Below are 22,510 nucleotides of genomic sequence, written 5' to 3'. Positions count from 1 at the left end.
AGACTGAGTCAAGCACAACTAGATGGTGCCCGGCTACTACCACTGACTGCTCTGACAGGGATCACAATAGAGGGTCCAGACAGAGCTGAGCAAAAATTCTAATTCAAAAAGAAGACCAGACTTACCAGTCTCACAGAGACTGGAGAAACCCCAAGAGTACGGTCCCTGGACACCCTTTTAACTCAATACTGAAGTCACTTCTGAGGTTCACCCTTCAGCCAAAGATTAGACAGGCCCATAAAACAAAAGGAGACTAAAGGAGCACACTAGCCCCGTGGCAAGGACAAGAAGGCAGGACAGGACAGGAAAGCTGGTAATGGGGAACCCAAGGTTAAGAAGGGGAGAATGGTGATATGTTGTGGGGCTGGCAACCAATGTCACAAAACAATATGTGTATTAATTGTTTAACGAGAAACTAATTTGCTCTGTAAACCTTCATCTAAAGTACAATAAAAAAAAAGAAAGTGAAAAGTTGAAACGGCAAATGTTTTGTTATATGTATACTTACCACAATTTAAAAAAAAGTCAATAGATAACTCACAGAACGGGAGAAAATACTTGCAAATCATGAACCTGAAAAAGGTCTCATACCCAGGATATATAAAATCAACAATAAAAAGACAAATAACTGAATTTAAAAATGGGCAAGGAACTTGAATAGACATTTCTCCAAAGATACACAAAAGAGCAATAATACATGAAAAGACGCTCAACATCATTAGCCATCATGAAAATGCAAATCAAAACCACAATGAGATACTACTTCACACCCACTAGGATGGCTATAATAAAATATATGGAAAGTAACAAATTTTAATGAGGATGTGGAGAAATAGGAATCCTCATAGACTGCTGGTGGAAATGTAAAATTGTGCAGTCTCTTTGGAAAACAGTTTAACAGTTCCTCAAAAGCTAAAATATGGAGTTACCATTTGACCCAGAAATTCAACTTCTGGGTATATACTCAAGAGAAATAAAAATATATGTCCACACAGAAACATGTATACAAATACTCATAGCAGCATTATTCATAATAGCCCAAATTGGAAACAAATGTCCAACAATTTATGAGCATATAAACAAAATGTGGTCTATCCATATAGTAGAATATTAGTCATAAAAAGGAAAAAGTATATGGTACAACCTGGATGAACCTTGAAAACATTATACTAAGTGAAAAAAGCCAGTTACGAAAGACCATGTATTGTATGATTTCATTTCTATGAAATGTCCAGAATAGGCAAATCTATAGAACTAGAGAGTAGATTAATGGTTGCAAGAGGTTGTAAGGAGGAGTGAATTGGAAGTGACTGCTGATAGGTATGGGTTTTCTTTTTGAGGTGATAAAAATGTTCTGGAATTAGATAATGTTTGCAGAACCTTGTGAATATACTAAAAAATGTTGATTATATACTTTAAAAGGGTGGATTTTATGGTATATGAACTATGTATCATTCACATATTATTTAAAAAATGGTAGAATCGTAAGTCCAACAACCAAGTAGGAGAAATGTGCTAAATCTTTATCTTTCTCCACCCTAGATAGCAGGACCAGTGGTTCTAAGCATATAATAGACTGTGGAAAGATATAATTAAGGAAGTGGAACTTCTGGCCAACTCTTGTGAGCTAGCAAGGACAGGTAAGTCTGGCCAAGCCACCACTTCCCACAAGCTAATTGGGTGAGAGAGGTTTAAGTAAGTACCAACAGCAAGCAGATTCCCCTCCAAGAGGTAATGCACTTTGGAAAACAGATTTCCCATGAACCATCACTGCCATCCTGCCCAGACCATCTTACCTAACTGAAATTGATTGGAGACATTCCCACATGTTTGCATTATCTCCGGACTATTCCATCCTAAGGGGTATAATGCACATCCTGAGCTTATCAGCAACCCTGGAAAGAAGAGCATATACACAGGTAGAAAAAACATAATTCTTCTGTCATCCCAACATTCCTTCTAGATTACCTCAGCTCGAATTCTACCTCTTCCACTCAGAACTTACCCTTCCCCTTTTACCTTAAATGTTTATGATACTAACAGCTCAACATTATTTCTTTGCCCTGTCACAGATGGTGGGGTGCAGTAGATAGCGGAGGGGACAATTCACAAAGAAAGGGCAGTACCGGCAGTCCCTGGGTTGTGAATGTCTGACTTACATACATATGAACCAACGCCCATAAAGCCTATTATATTAAAAATCTGAGGTACATACAATGGATTGAAATAACAAATGAGTGTTGCTTCATGACACACATCAAAACATTATTATTGTATTATTATGTTAAAAATGTTTTAGTGTTTAATGTTTTTTTATGCATAGAAAGGTACACTATATACTAAGAAGAACAATCGACTAACTGACATTAGATACAAACCATTATCTAGCTGTTCCGACTTACCTACAAATTTGACTTAAAGAAAGATTTAGGAGTGGAACTCATTTGTTATTCGGGGGCTGCCTGTATTGTGAAGTGAGACGGGCCAATGTACTTTTTACAGCCGAAAGTTTTTTGACAATGAATTGCAAGGCGAACTTGGCTGCTCCAACCAGACCCCTCTTCTACTTTGGTCTGGTTACAGAGAATAACAATGAGGAGACTGCTATTCTTTCCTAAAATCCAGCCTTTTTTTTAAGAGTCAAGAGGGTCCCCACTCACTGAAGGTAGGCTATAACTTCTGTAACTTGTCAGCTGCCTGACTGAGACCTAGAGAAAGCATACAAGCTACGTAGGCTTCTCTTGGTGAGCAGGACACCATACTCCCTCTTCCCTGAGAAATCATTCTTTCTTAATGCCAAGCATTCTTCCCTTCTTTGGCTTCCAACACCTTCCATCTAGCCCCTGCCTTCACCCCCATTTTGCTTAGGTTATTCAGTGACCATGAGGAAACTCTGTGAGACCTTAGCCAGAAACAATCTTACTCTTCCTACCAGAGATACAAATCTGGGTCTGTTTGCCACACTCCCTTCAAAGGGAAAGTGCCTCACCTACGGCTCTTGTCTACTATGTAGATTTTCACATTTCTTAATCTATGACTCCATCCTACCTCTGGTCACAGTGGATTGGACCAAGCATTGGCACGTAACACAAAAAGAATCAAATTCATTGGCTGCCAGTAATAGGTGACATTGTGGCCTGGCATGAAGACATGAGTTGGGCCAGATTCTTGTTTTTGGAAATTTTAACAAAGAAACACCATGATGCTGAGATAGTTAGAAGATAGACTAGAAGTTGGAAAAAACAGAAGAAACAGACAAACAAAAACACCAGAAGGTCGAATCAAGGCTGTGTCAAGCTGAAGCCAAGTTCAAGCCAAAGTTATGAATGGATAGCCATGATGTGTAAGCTGAGCAAACTGACTGATAGAGGGAGAGAACAGGGGAGACAACTGGAATGAGGCAGATAAACTATGAGAAAAACTCCATACTGCCCATGAAAGAATTAGAGAGAAGCCCATCCTTTCCTGATGGATTTCCCATTCCACTTTTCTTATATTCTCATAATAAATTCTCTTTTCCTTGAAAAAAAACTCAAGTGATTCTCTGCTGTTTGTAACCCAAAGAGCCTATTTACAAGGACACTGTACTTGGGTACCATATCAAAGGTCATAGGAGAGTCACTTGCCATGAACGCAGAGGCACAAACTGGCACATAGCACAGAGCTGCCACAGAGCAGGTGCTTGATTAATAATGAATGAATGGCATATTTATAGCTTCCAGACTCTGGGGCTCAGCTGGACAAGTGAAAGGCAGGCTGCTCCAGGGACATCTGACCTCACCTTCACTTCTCTTTCCTCATAGAGGAAGATTCCATATACACCCTGAGGAGCTAATAATCCTACTTTGCCTTCAGATGAATCTTTTTGGAAGAAGATCTCAAAGTAATCTCCCAGCTTGTCAGCAACATGGCAACCAGCTTTTCACAATACACAATGGGACCGCAGGAAAAGATAAGGGCTTGAAGAAATAGCAAGAAGGGTTTAAGTAGAACAATGGGGAGAACTTTCCGACAGTGAGGAAAGGTTCAGGAACTAAAAGAATGATCAATTAAGGTTAAAAATTCTCTTCAGTGAGATGCGTAAAATTAACAGGCATTATTAGCTATCTTGTAGTCTTAAACTGAATGAAACTGATCACTCAGAGACCTTTCTAGGCTCTGGAATCTACCCAATGGAAATGGAACAACACCCCTTTTTTTTGACACAGAAGCTGAGATGTTACAATATGAGGAAGTAGCCCAGACTATACACAAAGGAGATAGGACAAACTGGAAATGGAACCCAATCCTTGTCCTGCTACAAGTTTATACCCATTGAAGGAAGAATTAATAAAAACTGAACCTTCACAGAGACACTAGGAAGAAAAGAACACGAGTTTATAAAAGAACATCAGCACTGCTTTTCAACCTACACAGAAATCCAGAATACTCAAATCCGTGAGGCTAGCACGAACCCTGACTTCTCAAGCAGGAACTAGTGCTGGTCAAGTGCCTTACTTGGTGTGGGGGGAGCCTTCCATCTTTTTCAGGTTCCCCTGCTCTGCACAGCTTACCATATTGAGGAGCTCAGGTCAAGGATTACTTATTTCAAAAAGCCTTCCCTCACTACCCCCTATTCACAGACTAAATTCTCTCTGTTCCTACAGCACCCCGTGCTTACTCTTGTGATTCAAATACCCTGTGCTATACGTTTGTCATAATTGTCTGTCATCTGCTTCCCTCACTAGAGTGCGCATTCCTTGAAGACAGCAGTCATATTTATCCTCAACTCTGTATCTTTTTACCTGGTACATAGTAAGTGCTCAATAAATGCATCTGTTTCGGAGTAGGCTCTTCCTATCTAACGGAGAGACTCCCTTGCTACATTTCTCAAGGGAGAAGGCCTCTGAAGGGACCTCCATGGCAGGATTGGGTGACCATCCTGGATACCTGATAAGCTTCTCATAGAAGCTTAGAGAGAAAAGGCCTTTGGAGATGGCCTACTCCAATCTCTGTCCCTTACACATGTGGGTGTTGAGACCCACAGAAGAAAATGATTTACCCAAGGTCATATAACCAATTATTGTCAACATTTTTCCTCACTAATCAGAGGAATCATCAACCCTCAGAGGATCTGTTCTTCTAGAAACCTGCGTGCGCGGATGACCATCGTTTGCCACCAGAGTCTCTAGCAGGCACTAGAAATTTTGCAGGATTTAGATTCAGAGGCAGCACAACACGATGATTTAAAAGAATGGGCTTTCTAGTCAGCCTAAACCTACGACCAAATTCCACTTCTGCCACCTAGAAGCTATGTGACCTTAGACGAGTTACTTAAACTGCCAGTGCCTCAATTACCTCATCTTTAAAATGAGAATAATAATAGTACCCTGCCTTACTGGGCTGTTTTGAGAAATAATGAGATTAAAACATAAAGTGCCTGGCATATACAAAGTCCTCTCCTGATGCCTCCTCTCCCAGTTTCCACCTATATGCCCCACACTAATTATTTCCTCACCTGTTTGTTTTCACAAGAAATAGCTGAAAAGCCAAACGCTGAGTAGGACAAACTCAAATTTGTGCTTCATTCAAAAGCTGTCTGGTAAAACTTAAACCAAAAACATCCCCTGAAGTTTTCTTAAGACCAAGCAATAGTTTAGCCTAACTGGTCAAAAAGTTCAACCTAGAGCATTATGCTCTATTAAGATCTATCTATATGGGATCAACTTGATGACAGCAACTCAAAAGATCAGATAAGAACCTTAGGGGGCGGTGAATTTAAGATAATGAAGGAGGAATGACTCGGGAAAAGGAAGGTGAAAATGGTTGCACAATGTCAACGTCACTGAATTATGTATGTAGAAACTGTTGTATTGGCATATGTTTTACTGTGTATATTTTCAGCAACAAAGTAACCACAAATAAAAAAATAAACAAAAAACAGAAGTTGCCTGGTTGGAGTCAGCTTGCAGTTTTGCAGAGGCGCTTGGCCACAGCTCAGGAATCTCTGGCAAGCATGGGTTCTGCCCTAGCGCATGTGGCTCCAAGCTCTGCCCAACCTGCCCTCACCCCTCCCCCATAGGATCATCCTGCTTTTTAGATAGGTGAGCAAATACATAAACATATTTCATGGAGACATTTGACTTGTACCTGACACTTAATTCTACTACATTTTATCGTAGTAGGAGAAAGGTATTCTGGTGGACATATTAAAAATCAAGATGAATGGCCAATGTTCTGTTACCTATATATTTACCACAATAAAAACAAAGAAAAATAAATAAATGAAAATGAAATCACAAGGTAATTTATTCTCAACTATGTTTGTCCCCAACAGTTCTTCACATCAATTTGGGGTTGTAAAGATATGGTTGAAATAACAATAAGGAATTCATTTGCTGGTGGCCAAAAAAAAAAAAAACCATTGCCACCAACTAGATTCTGACTCATAGCGACCCTATAGGACAGAGTAGAACTGTGCCCGTAGGGTTTCCAAGGAGCAGCTGGGGGATTCGAACTGCTAATCTTTTTGTTAACAGCTGAGCGTTAACCATTGTACAAAATTCTGGAAGCCCAAAACCAAACACACTGCTATCAAGTCGATTCCGATTCATAGCAATGCTATAGGACACAGTAGAGCTGCCCTCATAGGGTTTGTAAGGAGTGCCTGGTAGATTCAAACAGCCAACCTTTTGGTTAGCAGCTGTAGCTGTTAACCACTACGCCACCAGGGTTTCTACTTCTGGAAGAGTGAGGGCTTATTAAAAATGTAGATTCCCAGGTATTTGATTCAGTAACTGGGGTCCAAAAATATGCATTTAAAAAACAGCCCAGGATGGCTTTACTGCAAAGTTCTACCAAACTTTCAGAGAAGAGTTAACACCACTACTACTAAAAGTATTTCAAAGCATAGAAAATGACGGAATACTACCTAACTCATTCTATGAAGCCGCCATTTCCCTGATACCAAAACCAGGTAAAGACATCACACAAAAAAGAAAATTACAGACCTATATGCCTCATGAACATAGATGCAAAAATCCTCAACAAAATTCTAGCCAATAGAATTCAACAACATATCAAAAAAATAATCCACCACGACCAAGTGGGATTTATACCAGGTATGCAAGGCTGGTTTAATATTAGAAAAACCATTAATGTAATCCACCACGTAAATAAAACAAAAGACAAAAACCACATGATCTTATCAATTGATGCAGAAAAGGCATTTGACAAAGTCCAACACCCATTTATGATAAAAACTCTCAGCAAAATAGGAATTGAAGGAAAATTCCTCAACATAATAAAGGGCATCTATGCAAAGCCAACAGCCAACATCACTCTAAATGGAGAGAGCCTGGAAGCATTTCCCTTGAGAACGGGAACCAGACAAGGATGCCCTTTATCACCGCTCTTATTCAACATTGTGCTAGAAGTCCTAGCCAGAGCAATTAGGCTAGACAAAGAAATAAAGGGCATCCGGATTGGCAAGGAGGAAGTAAAATTACCTCTATTTGCAGATGACATGATCTTATACACAGAAAACCCCAAGGAATCCTCCAGAAAACTACTGAAACTAATAGAAGAGTTTGGCAGAGTCTCAGGTTATAAGATAAACATACAAAAATCACTTGGATTCCTCTACATCAACAAAAAGAACATCGAAGAGGAAATAACCAAATCAATACCATTCACAGTAGCCCCCAAGAAGATAAAATACTTAGGAATAAATCTTACCAAAGATGTAAAAGACCTATACAAAGAAAACTACAAAGCACTACTACAAGAAATTAAAAAGGACCTACTTAAGTGGAAAAACATACCTTGCTCATGGATAGGAAGACTTAACATAGTAAAAATCTCTATTCTACCAAAAGCCATCTATACATACAATGCACTTCCGATCCAAATTCCATTGTCACTTTTTAATGTGATAAAGAAACAAATCACCAACTTCATATGAAAGGGAAAGAAGCCTCGGATAAGCAAAGCATTACTGAAAAAGAAGAAGAAAGTGGGAGGCCTCACTCTACCTGATTTCAGAACCTATTATACAGCCACAGTAGTCAAAACAGCCTGGTACTGGTACAACAACAGACACATAGACTAGTGGAACAGAATTGAGAACCCAGATATAAATCCATCCACATATGAGCAGCTGATATTTGGCAAAGGCCCAGTGTCAGTTAATTGGGGAAAAGATAGTCTTTTTAACAAATGGTGCTGGCATAACTGGATATCCATTTGTAAAAAAATGAAACAGGACCCATACCTCACACCATGCACAAAAACTAACTCCAAGTGGATCAAAGACCTAAACATAAAGACTAAAACGATAAAGATCATGGAAGAAAAAATTGGGACAACCCTAGGAGCCCTAATACAAGGCATAAACAGAATACAAAACATTACCAAAAAAGATGAAGAGAAACCCGATAACTGGGAGCTCCTAAAAATCAAACACCTATGCTCATCTAAAGACTTCACCAAAAGAGTAAAAAGACCACCTACAGACTGGGAAAGAATTTTCAGCTATTACATCTCCGACCAGCGCCTGATCTCTAAAATCTGTATGATTCTGTCAAAACTCAACCACAAAAAGACAAACAACCCAATCAAGAAGTGGGCAAAGGATATGAACACACACTTCACTAAAGAAGATATTCAGGCAGCTAACAGATACATGAGAAAATGCTCTCGATCATTAGCTATTAGAGAAATGCAAATTAAAACTACGATGAGATTCCATCTCACTCCAACAAGGCTGGCATTAATCCAAAAAACACAAAATAATAAATGTTGGAGAGGCTGCGGAGAGATTGAAACTCTTATACACTGCTGGTGGGAATGTAAAATGGTACAACCACTTTGGAAATCTATCTGGCGTTATCTTAAACAGTTAGAAATAGAACTACCATACAACCCAGAAATCCCACTCCTCGGAATATACCCTACAGAAATAAGAGCCTTCACACGAACAGATATATGCACACCCATGTTTATTGCAGCTCTGTTTACAATAGCAAAAAGATGGAAGCAACCAAGGTGTCCATCAACGGATGAATGGTAAAATAAATTGTGGTATATTCACACAATGGAATACTATGCATCGATAAAGAACAGTGACGAATCTGTGAAACATTTCATAACATGGAGGAACCTGGAAGGCATTATGCTGAGTGAAATTAGTCAGAGGCAAAAGGACAAATAATGTATAAGACCACTATTATAAGATCTTGAGAAATAGTATAAACTGAGAAGAACACATACTTTTGTGGTTACGAGGAGGGGAGGGAGGGAGGGTGGGAGAGGGTTATTTACTGATTAGTTAGTGGATAAGAACTACTTTAGGTGAAGGGAAGGACAATACTCAATGCATGGAAGGTCAGCTCAACTGGACTGGACCAAAAGCAAAGAAGTTTCCGGGATAAACTGAATGCCTCGAAGGTCAGCGGAACAAGGGCAGGAGTTTGGGGACCATGGTTTAAGGGGACTTCTAAGTCAATTGGCAAAATAATTCTATTATGAAAACATTCTGCATCCTACTTTGAAATGTGGCGTCTGGGGTCTTAAATCCTAACAAGCGGCCATCTAAGACGTATCAATTGGTCTCAACCCACCTGGATCAAAGGAGAATGAAGAACACCAAGGTCACATGATAACTATGAGCCCAAGAGACAGAAAGAGTCACATGAACCAGAGACTTACATCATCCTGAGACCAGAAGAACTAGTTGGTGCCCGGCCACAACCGATGACTGCCCTGACAGGGAGCACAACAGAGAACCCCTGAGGGAGCAGGAGATCAGTGGGATGCAGACCCCAAATTCTCACAAAAAGACCATACTTAATGGTCTGACTGAGACTAGAGGAATCCCGGCGGTCATGGTCCCCAAACCTTCTGTTGGCCCAGGACAGGAACCATACCCCAAGACAACTCATCAGACATGGAAGGGACTGGACAGTGGGTAGGAGAGAGATGCTGATGAAGAGTGAGCTATTTGTATCAGGTGGACACTTGAGACTGTGTTCGCATCTCCTGTCTGGAGGGGGGATGAGAGGGTAGAGAGGGTTGGAAGCTGGCAAAATTGTCACGAAAGGAGAGACTGGAAGGGCTGACTCATTAGGGGGGGAGAAAGTGGGAGTATGGAGTAAGGTGTATATAAACTTATATGTGACAGACTGACTTGATTTGTAAACGTTTACTTGAAGTTCAAAAAAAAAAAAATCCCAGTGATTTTGATGCATCTGGTCCTGGTACCAACACCACTAAAATATTGAGTGGGAGCACTGACATCAAGGAAAAAATTTAAAATTATAAAAAAAAATTAAATACAGCCCTGTGACGTATGAACTGTAACCTTAGTTTGTGCTTCCCTTATGTATCATTTCTATCTCCCAGTTTTACTGTCCCTCCAAATACATACGCCCCTTGGAGAAGTCTGTCCCAACTGCATATGCTTAGCTAGATACTTTTCTGTTCTCATCTGCCTCTAGGAAGGGAAAGAAAGTCCTTATGAGGTCCCTGGGTGGTGCAAAAGGTTAATGGGCTTGGCCGATAACTGAAAGGTTGGAGGTTTGAGTCCACCCACAGCTGCCTTGGAAGAAAGGCCTGGTCATCTACTTCTGCAGAAATCAGCCATCGAACACCCTATGGAGCACAATTCTACTCTGACACACACGAGGTGGCCATGAATTGGAGTCAACTCAACGACAACTGTTTTTTTTTTTTAAGTCATACTTACTACCTTACTGGAGTCCTTGGGTGGCGCAAACAGTTAAGTGCTCAACTACTGGCTGAAAGGTTGGCTGCTCGAACCCACCCAGAGACACCTGAGAGGACAGACCTGGTGATTTGCTTCTGAAAGGTCACAGCCTTGAAAACCCTATGGAGCAATTCTACTCCGCACACATGCACTCACCGTGAGTCAGAATCCACTCCACGGCAACTCCAGTAGACTACCATTTTGTTTCCCTTTCTCAATTGCCCCTTCCACAAAAATCGCCTATCACAAAATACACCAAATCTCCTCCTCAAACATGGTTGCTGTATTCACTGAATTCACTGCCCTGACTAAGCAGAGGCCTAGGGTTAGACACCATAGCCAGCTTCAGCCCTTGTGGCAACCTCAACACCTACACAAAATTTCAGGTGCAAAATCTCAGGCACAACTTGGAATCCTCCCTCCAGCTACATCTCAGCTGCCCTCAGCCTTCCCCTGCATCGAGAACTACTGCATGTCCATATCCCAACAGCTGTATACCGACTGCCATCAAGTTGATTCTGACTCATAGTGACCCTACAGGACAGAGTAGAACTGCCACATGGGGTTTCCAAGGCTGTAATCTTTTTTCTTTTTAATTGTACTTTAGATGTAGGTTTACAGAACAAACTAGCTTCTCATTAAGCAGTTAGTACACATATTGTTTTACGGCATTGGTTAACAACCCCGTGACATGTCAACACTCTCCCTTCTTAACCTTGGGTTCCCTATTACCAGCTTTCCTGTCCCCCCCTGCCTTCTACTCTTTGCCTCTGGGCTGGTGTGCCCCTTTAGTCTCCTTTTGTTTTATGGGCCTGTCTAATCTTTGGCTGAGAGGTGAACCTCAGGATTGATTCCATTACTGAGCTTAAAAGGTGCCTTACTCCCAGGATTTCTCCAGTCTCTGTCAGGCCAGTAAGTCAGGTGTTTTTTTGTGAGTTAGAATTTTGTTCCACATTTTTCTCCCATCTCTGTCCAGGGCCCTCTATTGTGATCCCTGTCAGAACAGTCAGTGGTTGTACTGGACTCAGTCTGGTGGATGCCATGGTAGTTGTGGTCTGTTAGTCCTTTGGACTAATCTTTGCCTTGTGTCTTCAGTTTTCTTCATTCTCCCTTGTGCCTGAGGGGGTGAGACCAGTGGAGTATCTTAAATGGCTGCACACAGGCTTCTAAGACCCCAGTCACTACTCACCAAAGTAGAATGTAGAATATTTTCTTTATCAACTATGTTATGCCAATTGAGCTAGACGTTCTCCAAGACCATGGTTCTCACAGCCCTCAGCCCAGCAATTTGGTCCTCAAGGGAGTTTGGATGTGTCTATGGAGCTATGGCTATGGCTGCTAACCAAAAGGTCGGCAGTTCAAATCCATCAGGCACTCCCTGGAAATCCCATGGGGCAGTTCTACTCTGTCCTACAAGGTTGCTATTGGAACAGACTGCTCAGCCATGTCTTGAACAGAACCTGCACCATTTTTTCCTTCCTTAGTCTGTCTCTATCTCCAAGTATGATTTTGCTGTTTTTACAGTTTAGTTCCTTCAAGAGTTAAAAATTAACCAATGTTCCCCTTAGGACCGTAGAAAAACAAGTGCTATCGATCTAAGCCTGTCAGACAGGAGAATGCACCCATGTTGTGACCAGGAACCAGGATGGCGCCAGTCACCCCCTGGACTGGTGGGATAATGACAGGGAAAGGTCAACATGTTTGAGGCGTGACTACTGAACCCACACAGAAGGAGCATGGACATTCCACATGTTCCTAAAACCCATGTCCCCTTCCCTATAAAACTCCCAGCTGGCCTCCAGTTCGAGGAGGCAGGTTAAGGTGGAGATCAACCCCCTCTGTCTCCTATATATTGATATATAATAAAGCTCTTGATACCCACCTCACCCGTCTCAAGAATCGACTGTTTGTGGCAGGTGGCTTTAACTCACAAAATTTCAGTAACACTATGTTTTGTGCTTATGAGTTGGAATCGACTCGATGGCAATGGGCTTGGTTTTTGGATTTTTTTATGGAGCTTACATGACCTTGCCTTGTACAAGTTGTGCTGGCTTCCCCAGAATTGTGTAGTGTCTTTACCCTTCACCAGTTACCACTTATCTATTGTCCTATTTAGTGTTTTCCCATCCACACCCCTCCCCTCCCTCATAACCATCAAAAATTGTTTCTTTTTGTGTGTAAAACTTGTCATGAATTTTACAGTAAGGATCTCATCCAATATTTTTTCTTTCGTGATTGACTTATTTCACTCAGCATAATGCCCTCCAGATTTATCCATGTTATGAGATGCTTCACAGATTCATCATTGTTCTTTATCCTTGCATGTATGTATCCATTGTGTATATGTACTATAGTTTGTTTATCCATTCATCTGTTGGTGGGCATCTAGGTTGTTTCCATCTTTTTGCTATTGTGAACAATGCTGCAATGAACATGGGTGTGCATATGCCTATTCATGTGACAGCTTTTTTTCTTTAGGATATATTCCTGGAAGTAGGATTGCTGAATCATATGGCATTTCTATTTGTAGCTTTCTAAGGAAGTGCCATGTAATTTTCCAAAATGGTTGTATCATTTTGCATTTCCACCAGCAGTGCATAAGAGTTCCGATACCCTCGCAGCCTCTCCAACATTTGTTATTTTCTGTTTTTTTAATTCCTGCCAGTAATGCCGAGTTGAGACGGTAACTCATTGTGGTTTTGATTTGCATTTCTCTAATGGCTAGTGATTGTGAGCATTTCTTCACGTGTCTGTCAGCTGCTTGAATGTCTTCCTTGGTGAAGTGTCTGTTCATCTCCTTTGCCCATTTTTTAACTGGATTATTTGCCTTTTTGTTGTAGATGTGCTGGATTTTCCTGTAGATTTTAGAGATTAGGCCTTTGATTTGTAGTAGCCAATTTTTTTTCCCAGTCTGTAGGTTCTCTTTTTACTCTTTTGAAGTCTTTTGATTGGCATAAGTGTTTAATTTTTAGAAGATCCCAGTTATCTAGTTTATCTTCTGCCATTTGTGTGTTGCTGGTTATGGTTTGTATGCTGTTAATGCCATGTACTAGGGTCTCTAGTGTTGATCCTATACTTTCTTCTATGAGCTTTATAGTTTTTTGGCTTTATATTTAGGTCTTTGATCCATTTTGAATTAGTTTTTGTGTATGGTGTGAGGTGTGGGTCCTGTTTCATTTTTTTTTTCTTTTTGTAGATGGACATCCAGTTTTGCCAGCACCATTTGTTAAAAACACTGTCTTTTCCCCATTTGATGGACTTTGGGCCCTTGTCGGAGGTCTTGTGACCGTAGGTGGATGGATTTACATTGGGGTTCTCAATTCTGTTCCGTTGGTCAATGTATCTGTCATTGAACCAGTACCAGGCTGTTTCTTCCATGGAGGGGCTGGTGGGTTCAAACCACTGCCTTTTGTTAGCAGCCAAGCACTTAACCACTGTGCCACCAGGAATCTTTAATAGCTGTATAATCCCCTCAGACTTCACATTCTCAATTAGGTATGTACCTAATTTTTTGCCTCTGGGCAGAGAAAGCCTCCTTTCTGGGTGTTAGCAACTCCCTTCCCGCCCCCCTCCCATGCATATACAAGTGTAGCAGTTAGGCAGGAAACCATTTTGTCACAGTCTCCACCTCCATTCCCAAGTCCCCTGTCTTTGCATAGCTGCCAATCCTCCTCTCCAAACATGGTTTTTAGGTAGGTTGAATCTACGTCCTTGAGAGAGGCCTAGTACTGGTTAATTTGTTATTAAGTTGCTCAGTTTATAGCTCTTTTAGTAACTCAAACTTAGTTCAGTGGGAATTTTACAAGCCTGCCTTCCAGCTATATCTCAGCATTCCTGATCCAGGGAACTCACCCATTCGACCTCCCCACATTCTCTCCCAGAGTTACACGGCAGTTTAGTTGATGAGCTAGAGATGAAGAAAGTAGATTAGGGGCAGCTTTAAGAAGATGCTGCACTTGACTTGATCTTTGAAAGATGGGCAGATATTTATAGGCAAAGGTGGGAAAAAAGGGGAATTCTAGAAAGAAGTAACATTTTTAACAAAACAGAGCAGAGGTTCTCAAACTTTAGTGTGTTTTGGAATCATGCTGGGAGGCAGGTTGATAAATAACAAAATTCACAGAAGTAGTTACCTTTGCGTTGGCCACAAGAGAATGTGATTAGGGTATGAAGGGAGCTTCAACTGTATCAGTATTATTCTATATCTTAAGCAGAGTCATGGGTACACATCTGAAATATTTTGTAAAACATTTTCAAAACTGACTCAGCCTGAAGGACTATGTAAAATGCAGATTACCAGACTCCATAGTTCTGATTCAGTAGGCACAATATGGCACAAAAGAATCTACATTTATTAACAAGCACTCCAGGTAATTCTTCTGCAAGTGGTTCATGGATCACTCTGAAAAAACACTGTGACAGCAATTCTTGCCCAAAGGGGAAAAAAGCCAAGAGCATAAAGTCCAGGACTGGAAGTCAAAAGCCCTGGGCCCTATTCTCTGCCCTGCCCTGATTTGCTACATGAGTCTTTGCTAGTAGGTTAACTTCTTGGAATGCCATTTTCCCCAACGGGAAGCCACATTATAATCATTGCTCAGCTTGATGAGAATAAATGAAATTATGTCTGGTGAAACTTTGGAGAATTTTCCAGGAAATGCATGATTTCCAGAGAAGATCATGGTTTTTAGAAAGATATCACCCTTTCCTGTAATCAAGTTTTTACTGCTGTGTTTCCAGTGGTGGTTTTCATTCACCTTGAAATATATAGCATTAGGACCTTACATGGAGAAAAGCACTGGTGCCTGTCTAGGTATGTGAATCCTGTCCCCTTAAAAACTATCCAGGATGATGGTTCTCACTTAGGCTGGGGAAGGGGAACACAGCATACACATCAGAGTCACTGGGGAGATTTCAAAACGTACAGCCTTACACCTGTTGCTGGATGTATGAGAATGGGAAGGAGGGCTGGTCACATTTTTTAAGCCCTCCAGGTGTCTGTGAAATATTCCCTGCTCTAGAAAGATTCTTGGCCTCCCTCGAGTAACCCAATCCAAGACCTTACACTTTTTCCGGCCAAGAAGTTCCTTATATTTACTTCTCACCTATTTCTTCTTTGTTTAGCTCTCACTGAAGATAGAAAATTACTCACAAGCATCTTGCATATGTATACACAGGGGAATTAATGTGAATAATAGCCATGTTCTCAAGGACTGGGGGCCAGCTAGTTGGAAACCTCAGCATCCCCAGGGTTGAAATAATCTCCTGGCCAGATGTTTCCTTCACTGGTTGGAGCAGGGCACAAATCTCCCAGTGGAAGACTCTCTGGACCCCAGGCTTGTCCAGCTGGACCAGCTGCAGGTGGAGCAAATGGGACCCAAGGGCCCCATCAGGTCACCTTGCTGAGTATGACTCAGGCCAGCAGCTCTTTATTTCTTCCTGTCTCTCCCACTTCCCACCGCTCATCTCTGTGGGCAGCTGCTAGACCAGGGAACAAGAGCTGGGCAGGGGGAGGAGGGAGTTCTTAATGGATACTCCATCTCTTCAGTGGTTTGGGGTCTGGCAAAGATAAACCAAACCTGATACTAATTGGCTCCTCCCCATGATGTATTTCGGTTAATGCACTAGCTGCCGAGAAGCAGCCTGGCCTGGAGCAGCAAAATCAATTCCCCCCGGCTGAACAAGCTTAAACTTAACCCCACAGATCATTCTCTTGTATCTTTTAACCATGGAGCTCAAAATGCTGTTCAGGCTTGGCTTCCTGCCACTCACTGGCAAAGGCTGTCTTGGAGGGTCGGACCCAAGATCTCAGAAGAGCCTTGGGTAATGGTCATGTGCCAAGGGCCTCCTAGAAAATGTGGTATGTGCAAGGAGTGATCACCATTCTCTCACATTTGAAAAGGAGGCAGGAATTGCTTAGTTGGTCTGTGTTACAGATAAGGAAGCTGTGGAGGTCTAGCAATCTGTCCACTATCATTCCCCTGCCCAGGGATAAGCCTGGTATATACCCTGGGTCTTCACCCTTTTCATGACTACTGTCAAATGGCACTTTATTTTTGAAACTTAGAAGACTCTCATCTAAATGCAAACACTGGGACCATGTGCCTATGACTAGGGTCAATGGAGAATACAGAATGACAGAATCATATCAGATGAGAATACCACTCAGATGTTTTGACTTCTACTGTAAGACAGTTAAGGAGCCCTGGTGGCTCCGTGGTTAAGAGCTCAGTTGCTAATCAAAAGGTTGACAGTTCGAATCCACCAGGTGCTCCTTGGAAACCCTATGGGGCAGTTTCGCTCTGTCCTAAATGGTCATTATGAGTCGGAATCTACTCGATGGCAACAGGTTTACAGGTAAGACAGTCAAACCTCTTCCCCACCCAGCCTATCAGTGTCTGTTATGGATTGAATTGTGTCTCCCAAAAATGTGTGTCAACTTGGGTGAGCCATGATTCCCAGTATTGTGTGATTATCCATCATTTTGTCATCTGATTTGATTTTCCTGTATGTTGTAAATCCTACCTCTGTGATTTTAATGAAGCAGGATTAGATGCAGTTATGTTAATGAGGGAGAACTCAATTTACAAGATTAGGTTGTATCTTGAGTCAATTTCTTTTGAAATATAAAAGAGCAAAGCGAGCAGAGAGACAGGGGACCTCATGCCACCAAGAATGAAGAACCAGGAGGGGAGTACATCCTTTGGACCCGGGGTCTCTGCACTAAGAAGCTCCTAGACCAGGGGAAGATTGAAGACAGAGACCTTTCCCCACAACTGAGAGAGAGAGAAAGGCTTCCCCTAGAGCTGGCACCCTGAATTTGGATTTCTAGCCTCCTAAACTGTGGAAGAAAAAACTGCTTATTAAAGCCATCCACTTGTGGTATTTCTGTTATAGCAGCACTAGATTACCAAGATGACTAAGACAGTGTTCAAATCTCCATTACCTTCCCACACCTTCCTTCAACAATTTCCTTTAAGTTTCTAGACCTAGGAGGTGAGATCAACTAAAATGTGCCATATGGAGAACCGTAATGGTTTTGTAAGAGTCTCAGTCAAGTAGATAATACTCAGTGTCTGATGTAGGCTGCTGCTACTGGCCCTCTGATTCCTGCCAGTTAGCCACTCCCTGACCTTTGCTGGAAACTCTTAGAAATGCAAGTGAGGCTAAGTTATCACCCAAGTCAAAAGAGAATTCTGAGTGGTACCAGCCCTGCATGGAAGCCTGGAATAAAAGGAAAGAATGTCAACCGGCCTACATTTGACATGTCCAACTTATCACAACATACACTATTTACTAATGTAGTCGTGCACTCATTCCTTCTACTGTTACTGAACACCTTCTCTGTGCCAGGCACTGAGCTGGGCGCTGGGGTTACACACATGAATTTCAGGTACCACCCCTTTCTCCCGCTAGCCATGTCAATTCTTGAAGTAACGTGTCCATAGAAGTGCAGACCTAGCTATAGCATGCTCATGAAGGAAGGTAAAAGGTAATTCTAAGGCTCATTTGTGATTGCCTGTGAAGTCCCAAAGGGAAATCAGATCACTGGTTTGGACCAGCCTTAGCATTCATTTTGGTACCCTGGTTTTCAAGGGGAAGAAAGAAACTAATCTAACTCTGTTTTTCGATGTGGGCAGAAAATCAGTAGCTGCTAAAATGGGAAACAATTCAGAGATAAGAGAGGCTAGAGTGATATTTCAGATTTAAAACTTTTCCAATGCATCTGAGGAAAGAAGAAACCAGAAAACATCACCTTGACTAGCACGACAAATGAATCTGGTGCTTTTCATAAGCAAGCCAGAAAACCGCAGTACCTCAGCCCAGGGTTTCTCAACCTTGGCACTATTGACATATTGTGTCAGGTAATTCTTTGATTTGGGGAGGGGAGGCTGTCTTGTGCACAGCAGGATGTTTAGCAGCATCCCTGGCCTCTATCCCCTGGATGTCACTAGCACCCCTCTAAGTTGTGACAACCAAAAATGTCTCCAGGCATTACCAAATGTCACCTAGTGGACAAAAGCACTCCCGGTTGAAAACCACTGCCTTAGCCCAACACTATCATCTCACCACAAGGCCACCTGAATGTAGTCATTGGACAGAAGAAAGAAAATAAGATCTGAGCTATATTCCCAGTGGACAAATTCAAGGAAAGTGAAGCGCAGGAGAGGTCATGTCATTGGTCCACGGCTGCAGAGCTACTTGGTGAAAGAGCCAGAAGTAGAGTCTGGGTTTCCTGGCTCTAGTCACCCACAGTGTGCTGCTTATGGAGATGGTGATGATAATGAACGAGATGATGATTCTAAAATTCAGAGAGCAACAACAACAGCAAAAACAAACTTGAGCAATAGGTTCTGCCAGCACTTTTTCCCAGTGTCCCATGCAGGTCTACAAAATAGCTCCAATATTCATACACATATTTGTCCATATCTGCCCACTCTTGTTTTTTCTTCCCAGAAAGTTCAAATTACACAACTCCCATTGCCTTACTGCAGCTGGCCGTTTTTACATTTTCCTCTTTCCTAGTCTATCCATTCACTGCCAGCATCCCAGTTTCCCTGTACTAAAATTAGAGGGAGCCTGAATGAGGGAAAAGACAAGTGGGTATCTCAGGACCACAAAAATCTGGGTAGAACTTTTCATGAATACCAGACAAGGCTAGTCTTAGATGTAGGACAAATAAACAGTCACCTCCTATAAGCCTGGTACTTAGCACTTCACTATTAGAAATTTGTTTCTTTGGTGAGAACAGTTCATTGAACTCTTGATTGTAATTAGCACCTGTGTTTATCAGATCACTGTCCTCTGAGATAACCACCAAAGAGCAGGGCTCTCAGAGATCAAGTTTATTTGGGAGCAGTAATGCTGCAGTATATGTTTCTGCTCTAGGAAGGCAGCTCCAAATAATATTCTGCACTGGGTACCTCACAGGTAGAAGGAAGTGTCAAAAATGAAGGCTAAGCAACAGAGAGCAACTCTGCCTATTGGCCAATTTTTCTATGAATAAAAACTCTTATGTAGATTACACTTTGGGAAATCCTACACTAGGTATTTCAAAGGAGTCCTCATCCATGGCCTTAGAGCTGGACTTTAAGAGAGGGAGCGAGAGCAGATTTAACCATAAGGTCCCACTTCCTACTTTCTTCTCTAAAGCCCCCCAACCTACCCAATTCCAGGGACCCAGGTCTTACCTCCGACGAACTGTGCTGCTCCCATGCAACGTCCCATCATTCTAGAAATGAGCTCCTCCATGCAACAGCCCAGGACAGCAGCCAGTGCCACCAGGAGCAGCAGAGCACAGCCGGCACCTGTCACCACCGTGCACATCTGCCAGGCCAGGCTCGGAATGGCACTGAAGCTGGCATAACGCCCACACTCTTCCACCATGATCAGACTGTGCCCCTCCCCCCGCACAGGGTAGTTGCACCTCCGGAACGTGCTGAATGACACTGGCTTCCCCAGCTGGGATCCAAAGAGCCAGTAAGGCAGGAAGTAACTGGTAGAACTGGCCACAGCAGTAACAAGGGACAGGAAGGCCCAGAGGGTCCCCACCAGGGTCAGGCTGCTCCTCATGGTCTCAGATTTCTCTGCAGGGATGGGGAGATGAGTTGGGTCACAGCATCAAATTCAGGAAGTTACCATGTAGGCTCTAATGACTTAGTTTTCATCTGGCTGGCCAGTTCTGGGACTTGATTATGTGCCACTTGGCCCTTGCTTCTGGCTGAGATTATTCTCTTGAGGACCATTTGGGTCCCTGTGGAATTCTGCTTCCCAGCACTTTTTTCATCTTCTCTTCCTTCTGTCTGATGCAGAGTTCTATGGTCTCTAGGCTGCAATAGAAGAACCACAGAATTGAATTAGTGACTGCTCTGCCAACTCAAATGCAGCCTGATTAGACAACTTTTAATTCTTGTCATGCAACTTGGAATAAGTAGCAATAGGAGAGGAGCTGAATGTAAACAGGGCTGCCCTGAGTACACCCAGACTTCCAGCTTAATGGCCTTGCTGGCCTGGAAGCCTGGAAGGAGGTGGTAGTATCTCAAGAGGGTCAGGGAAAAAGTTGTTTTCAGAGTGAAGGGGGAAGGAAGACAACTCACAGGGTCTGCTCCTACTAAAAGGGGGGAAGATGGAAGGAGAACTCAGCATGGAGTTACATTTCACTTGGGTAGGGTGTCCAACAGGGTGTTATAGGCTTTTCACAGGGATACATCAACCATGTTGAAATGGGTAGAATAAGGGGCGCCCAGTCTCACGCCCTATACCTATCGCTGAGTAAGCACTGTTAAGTCACTTTTCCCACAATCAAAATGGGAAACAACTTCCCAATCAGCAAGGCCTTAACTCCAGACTGGCTATACGAAAAGCTGCCTTGTCCTTTTCTGGATATAGTCAAGAAAGCATCCCATCTCTTGGAGATGGATCAGAGAGCCCTGGCCTGGCAGCAGGAGCTCATATTTGTAAGGACCTCTCAAGGTCACTTTTGGACAAGTAAGTCTGATTTAAGATGCTGAGAGTCTTTCCAGATCTGATCTCCTCAACCCAGCCACAAATGGCTTTCACAGACCCCTCTAACAAAAAGCAACTACTTCCCTCCCAACTCCATTAATCTGCCATTGCTTTCTGGCCTGTTTCATGGTTAGGGCGGCCAGAGACCACACTGCAACTTGATGACAGCACCCGTGAATGTCTCCAGCAGGCAGATGTGGGAGTAGGTTTCAGAAACTTTTTCATGATTCATTTCCATTGTTTAAAGTTATATGTGGCGCTGTTGAGTGCAGGGAGACACAAGGCAGGGGAAGTGCAGCAACCGGCTGTTTGGGGTCACCACATGGCTGATTTGGGACATTGTTAGGAGCAAGAAGCAGTTGTACCTAAGTCTCAGGGTCCATGCCCAGCCACGAGCCCTTTCACAACCCTCCTCAGTGTCTGGCACAGAGTAAGTGCTTCAATTAATGTTTACTTACTGAACCCCATTTCATAGACTAATCTAATTTCCAGGCTGGCAGGGACCTTAATAAGGGGCCCTGGTAGTGCAGAGGTTAAGTGCTTGGCTGCTAACTGAAAGGACGGTGGTTTGAACCCACCAGCCACTCTGTGGAAGAAAGACGTGGCATTCTGCTTCCATAAAGATTACAGCCTTGGAAACCCTCTGGGGTGGTTCTACCCTGTCCTGTAGGGTCACTATGAATCAGTATCAACTCGATGGCAATGGGTTTGGTTTTTTGGGACCTTAATGAATCACCTAATCCAATCTTCTTGTTTTACATATAGGTGAGAGTGGTGCAGTATAGGGGGAAGTGATTTTTCCCAATTCACAGAGTTAAGTTAGCAAGCAGCAATACCGGAAGCAGAAACCTGATCTCCAGATTCCTAGGCCAACACTTTTCTACCACACAGTGCTAGCCCCCCTTCTAAATCCCCCCCTTACTTTACAAATGAGAATATGGAGAGGAAGTGATTTACCCAAGGGTAAAGGGCTAGTAAGGTACACTGGCCAGACCAGAGCACAGTTATTTGATTCCTAGTATAACACTTTTTTTTTTCATCTCACCACAATTCCCCTCTTGATGCATATGCAGTTTGTGCTGTGTGTTTTGTGCAGGAAGGGAGTAGGGCTCATAAATTGCAGGTGCTTACTTTGGAATGTTAGGGCTTGGGAAGAAAGTGCCCTGAGCTGGGCCCCTGGGAATGAGGCTTTGTGCCTAAAGAGTGAGGGGAATGAGAGAAAGATGTGATGTGGGATTAAAGGCCAACAGGAGAAGGAGTGGA

General features: G+C 42.6%; 1 protein-coding gene across 1 annotated transcript in view; it reads right to left on the bottom strand.

Moving 5' to 3' along the window:
* LHFPL1 (LHFPL tetraspan subfamily member 1) overlaps window positions 1-22,510 on the bottom strand; it is an 86,361-nt gene that overhangs the window by 56,805 nt on the left and 7,046 nt on the right. The window contains exons 2-3 of the mRNA XM_049872321.1: window positions 19,933-20,571; window positions 1,797-1,895 (exon numbers count right to left, since the gene is read on the bottom strand). Coding sequence (XP_049728278.1) covers window positions 1,797-1,895; window positions 19,933-20,314 — 481 coding nt within the window. The 5' untranslated portion in view covers window positions 20,315-20,571. The remainder of the gene's footprint in view (window positions 1-1,796; window positions 1,896-19,932; window positions 20,572-22,510) is intronic.

Source organism: Elephas maximus, chromosome X (assembly GCF_024166365.1).
Source record: "Elephas maximus indicus isolate mEleMax1 chromosome X, mEleMax1 primary haplotype, whole genome shotgun sequence".
Lineage (NCBI taxonomy): Eukaryota > Metazoa > Chordata > Mammalia > Proboscidea > Elephantidae > Elephas > Elephas maximus.
The sequence above is the reverse complement of the archived record's forward strand: the minus strand, read 5'-3'. Positions and strand labels throughout refer to the sequence as shown.